The sequence below is a fragment of the Anoplopoma fimbria genome, chromosome 2 (assembly GCF_027596085.1).
Source record: "Anoplopoma fimbria isolate UVic2021 breed Golden Eagle Sablefish chromosome 2, Afim_UVic_2022, whole genome shotgun sequence".
In the NCBI taxonomy this organism is placed as follows: Eukaryota; Metazoa; Chordata; class Actinopteri; order Perciformes; family Anoplopomatidae; genus Anoplopoma; species Anoplopoma fimbria.
The window spans coordinates 32266129-32271128 of record NC_072450.1 but is presented as its reverse complement, the minus strand read 5'-3'; the positions used below and the strand labels follow the sequence as shown (position 1 = coordinate 32271128).

Sequence of the window (5000 nt, the reverse complement as noted above, 5' to 3'; positions counted from 1 at the left end):
TGAGAAGCGTTTCATTGGCTAAGAATGGTTTCACTGGCTGAGAAGCGTTTCATTGGCTGATGAGAAGCGTTTCATTGGATTATGAGAATGGTTTCATTGGATGATGAGAATGGTTTCATTGGCTAAGAATGGTTTCATTGGATGAGAAGCGTTTCATTGGATGATGAGAATGGTTTCATTGGATGATGAGAATGGTTTCATTGGATGAGAAGCGTTTCATTGGCTGATGAGAAGCGTTTCATTGGATGATGAGAATGGTTTCATTGGATGATGAGAATGGTTTCATTGGCTGATGAGAATGGTTTCATTGGCTGAGAATGGTTTCATTGGCTGATGAGAAGCGTTTCATTGGATTAGGAGAATGGTTTCATTGGCTGATGAGAATGGTTTCATTGGATGATGAGAATGGTTTCATTGGCTAAGAATGGTTTCATTGGATGAGAAGCGTTTCATTGGCTAAGAATGGTTTCATTGGATGAAAAGCGTTTCATTGGCTGATGAGAAGCGTTTCATTGGCTAATGAGAATGGTTTCATTGGATGATGAGAAGCGTTTCATTGGATGATGAGAAACGTTTCATTGGCTGATGAGAAGCGTTTCATTGGATGATGAGAAGCGTTTCATTGGCTGATGAGAATGGTTTCATTGGATGATGAGAAGCGTTTCATTGGATGATGAGAAGCGTTTCATTGGATGATGAGAAGCGTTTCATTGGCTAAGAATGGTTTCATTGGCTGATGAGAACGGTTTCACTGGCTGAAAATTGTTTCATTGGATAAGAATTGTTTCAATAGCAGTGATTGAATGAACAGCTAAGTAGGATCGTTAGGAATGAATTAGTGAATTCAAATCATATTTCTGTGAGAACAAATGCCTGAGAGCAGCAGAGTGCTGAGTTTTGACATGACTGTTGTATTGATGGAATTATTACTGTACAGATATGCATGTTGTTGACTTTACCATATGAGCTACCAGGTGTCGGGATTTCTTTTTTCAATTTTATAATTATAGTAAATCTTTTGACGATGAAATGAGTGAATAGTTTTCGTTTAATGCTGCTTAGACCAAAAATATATACATATATGAGAAAAGTGTTTTGCTCTCCTTCATGCCCGTTTCAAAGTGTTCATATTGGAGCTCCTAACACCTCTAACTGACACGGTCACTAAGGCTCCGTTGCATTACCATAGTCACGACACAGCCTTAGATGTGTTATTCCTGTTCTGCATTAGGAACACATTCCATGATTTAGCATGATCAGTTATGTTCCTGTTTGACAGTGGAAATAAGCAGACCACGATGAGAAACATTTGCTGCCTGCACTGGTATGTGAAACACATTCCTGTGGCCAGTCAGCCTCTGCCTTGTTTTGCTTCTCCCTTTACTCAACAAGAACCTACTCAGAGGAAATCACTGAATCACAGAGTTCCATTACTATTCAAAACAAATACGTTCTGTTTGGAAAAAGATGCTTATTGTTATTGTATTCCTGCAGACGCTTTCTTGTCATTTACCGCAACACATTTATCTTACTTTTCCAATGAAGACATCTGGCATTTAACCAACTGTTTTGCACTCAGTTTTTGAATCACTTTCTCACCTCAACTGATCTGCATTTGATATCTTGATGAATGTTTCATTAAGTTTCAAAATCAGAGAAACGTATAGAAACACCGAGTTGGATCTCATGGCGGTTAATTCAGCCTAAAAAGACATTCAGATAAAAAAAAAAATCAGAAACAATGCAGCATCACTTGTTATCACCACTAATGTATGGCTACAGTTGTATCCCTGCTTCAGGAGTTATTAAGCATGTCCTCTGTACAAGCCTGTGCTTTGATGACATTCTTAATTTCACACCTGTTTGTATGTGTATTTATTTGCTTTACAAAATATTGAATGAGAATAAACTCCTGTTTACTGACTTTTATCCTGTCTTGTAGGACTTGCTGGGGAAAGATATTCTGGAGTTCTGCCATCCTGAGGACCAGAGTCACTTGAGAGAAAGTTTTCAACAGGTAGGACGGGACTGTAGCTGTTCACTGGAACTAAGGGTTTCTTTTTTTTTTTTTTTTATCATTGGTAGATCATTTGGTGGAAACTAGTTAAAAATAGGATGAGAAAGGAAAAACTAGCCAAAGTAGTTTATTTAGTAATTCAAAGTTGTATAGCACTTTTCAAAAACCAGGGTCACAAAGTGCCTCACAAAAAGATGAAAAGCATTTGAATAAATGTTCAAGTAAAGGGTGTTTCTTATCCCAGGGGCCACATGGAGAAAAAGGGTATATAACTCTGGCCCAGAAGTTCTAAATGCTCGTCCTCAAGCACATGAAAAAGGGTTCGAGTACAGCTAAATGTTGAAAGAGTTCTTTAAATTCTATGATCACCGATATGAGAAAGTCACATTTCGCAGCACTCTCAATAGAAGAAAGGAATTTAAAAACCCTCAACAGGTTGAATATCATAATTTGAAGGCAGGTGTATCGTTCAGGATCCAACGAAAAGAACAGTGATGAGTGTGAGCTGGATTTTATGAGCAGGTCTTGAGAAAACTGCAAGCAGGAATATCGTAGCCCAACCAATAGGCCGGTTCCAACAGGCACTGCACTACTGAAGGTCAAAACTGGATCCGGTATCAAATCCCTTATTGAATCTAAATAGGTTAAGCTTCCAACAAAAGTAGTGAAAGTTAAAATGACTCAATTCAGAGATTCTGTTCAGATCTGTTATCACTAATTGTTGGCTGTTGGTGTATGATCTCAGCCTAACTAATGACAGAATAATCAAAAAGTTGTTAGGTGTGCAGCATGTTGCCTGCAGCTCGACTAACAGCTCACTGTGGCAGCTCCTCACTGTTCCATTACTCCATTCGAACCGATCCGCTGCCACAAAATGGCCTTTGTCTTGCTTTGTAGACACATTTTTGGGTGATGGATAGCAGCCGGCGTCAAGCTCAATGACAAACGCAATGCGTTTTCTTATACTTCATAATACGGTTACGGTAGTGTAACCCTAGTTCTGTACGCCCAGGCGGAGCCGTCTACCAAGGAGAAGAGGCAGCGGTTGGCCGGCTAGACCGATGCAAACCGCTGATTATTCTGTATGCTTATGTAACAAGCATTCAGCGTTCTCCATCCCCTATAGAGTTGACTCTGATCATAAGTGAGTCAACGGCAATTCTGTTACATGTCACGTAACGTTGTGTTATACTAACAACTTGATTAAGTGAGTCATTTTAGGATTTATCTGGTTTATTAGACCCCAATCTCCATATTCGTCTGCAAAACAAGCATCATTCTACCTGTACTGTCCTTAGATAATCTTAACCAGAGGCCCATTCCCCTTCCTCTCCCTCCTCCTCCTCCTCCTCCTCCTCCTCCTCCTCCTCCTCCTCCTCATCCTCCCTATCTGTTCTGTGGTCTCTGCCCTCTGTGTGGATTGAAAAATTCTCTATATCTGTGATCAGCTTCATAGTCATTTCAGATCCATTTCATATCGGGAATAAGTGCAGTGCTTTCATTACTCAGACTGACATGAGTTGTTGGTTCAGAGGAGCCACAGGGAGAACATAATACAGCAGGGAGCACTTCTATATGACGGCTCAACTCCCAACCTAGAAACAAGAGTTATTGCATTCTAGCACATTCTGGAAGTGTTTGTGTTGTCAAACTGAAATGGAATAAATGAGTTCCCCTTACGTTCTTGGCTTACATAGAAGGCATCTCTGCTTAAACAGTGCGGTGTTGACTTGATTACATCGGAGCTAACCGAATGCTTCACTCTCTTGATGAAACTCTTCACTCTGAGGGGACCACACTGTAAATGGTTCAACTTCAAATCTGGAAAAAAAAATTGTTATCACGTTGTTGCCGCTTCTCTTTTTTCATCTCCAGACCCAGCCTGGATAGTTAAACGCGTGTTTTTAAAAAAGAGACGTATGAATCAGTGGTGTTCCTCCCTCTGCAGGTGGTGAAGTTGAAGGGTCAGGTTCTGTCTGTGATGTATCGTTTCCGAATGAAGAACAGGGAGTGGATGCTGATCCGAACCAGCAGCTTCACCTTCCAGAACCCGTACTCTGATGAGATCGAGTACATCATCTGCACCAACACCAACGTCAAGTAAGTCCCTCACACACACACGCACACACACACACACACACACACACACACACACACACACACACACACACACACACACACACACACACACACACACACAGCATTTAAATCAGCTAAAGAGGAGGGGGGGAAAGAGGAGTTGACAAAATGTCAGATTTAAGTAGTATAGAAACAAATATGACCTATCAGGCAGATAAGGTAACATTTCTAAAAAAAAAAAAAAAGACCATATTTTTCATTATTTAAAGACATTGTTTGAGAAACAATATTATTAAATATTATAATATTATATATTACAATATTATTAAAAAAAAAAAAGCCAATCAAACTTACTGTACACTAAGTTTGATTGGCAGCTCCTCTTGTTTCCTGTTGCTTTGTTACTGATAAGGTGAACACAGCGAAACTAAACTATATAGACTCAGTCAAGATGTTTTATTCACAAGATGATCATTACTCGGTTTAAAAAAACGTGACATATTGTTGGAGAAAGGCATTCAGCCAGTGTTTTAGTCATTTGGACCATGCCATGTTCATAGAGTGCCTTCAGCACCAGTCTGTTCAAGGCAACAGGGGTAATTGCCAGGGAAATGAACTCGTATTTATTTTCCATGTTGTTCACCAGGTGCAAACAAACTCATGCTTCAAGCGCAACAGCGTATAGTTCTCAGTTTTATGGAAACATATGGGAATGAGCAATAGTGTCAAAATCACAAGATATTAAGACGAGAGCTAAAAATACATACATCATTTTCCAAGTATGTATTTCAAGAATGGCTTTGGAACATGATTAAATATACTAAATATGACTAATATTAAGAATATAAGAAATTGTCTATTTTATTGATATCATTTGGCCTATCTAGTCTTTTGATAGCAAAAC

General features: G+C 39.3%; 1 protein-coding gene across 1 annotated transcript in view; it reads left to right on the top strand.

Moving 5' to 3' along the window:
- arnt2 (aryl-hydrocarbon receptor nuclear translocator 2) overlaps window positions 1–5000 on the top strand; it is a 58155-nt gene that overhangs the window by 38230 nt on the left and 14925 nt on the right. The window contains 2 exon segments of the mRNA XM_054618178.1: window positions 1943–2017; window positions 3966–4117. Coding sequence (XP_054474153.1) covers window positions 1943–2017; window positions 3966–4117 — 227 coding nt within the window.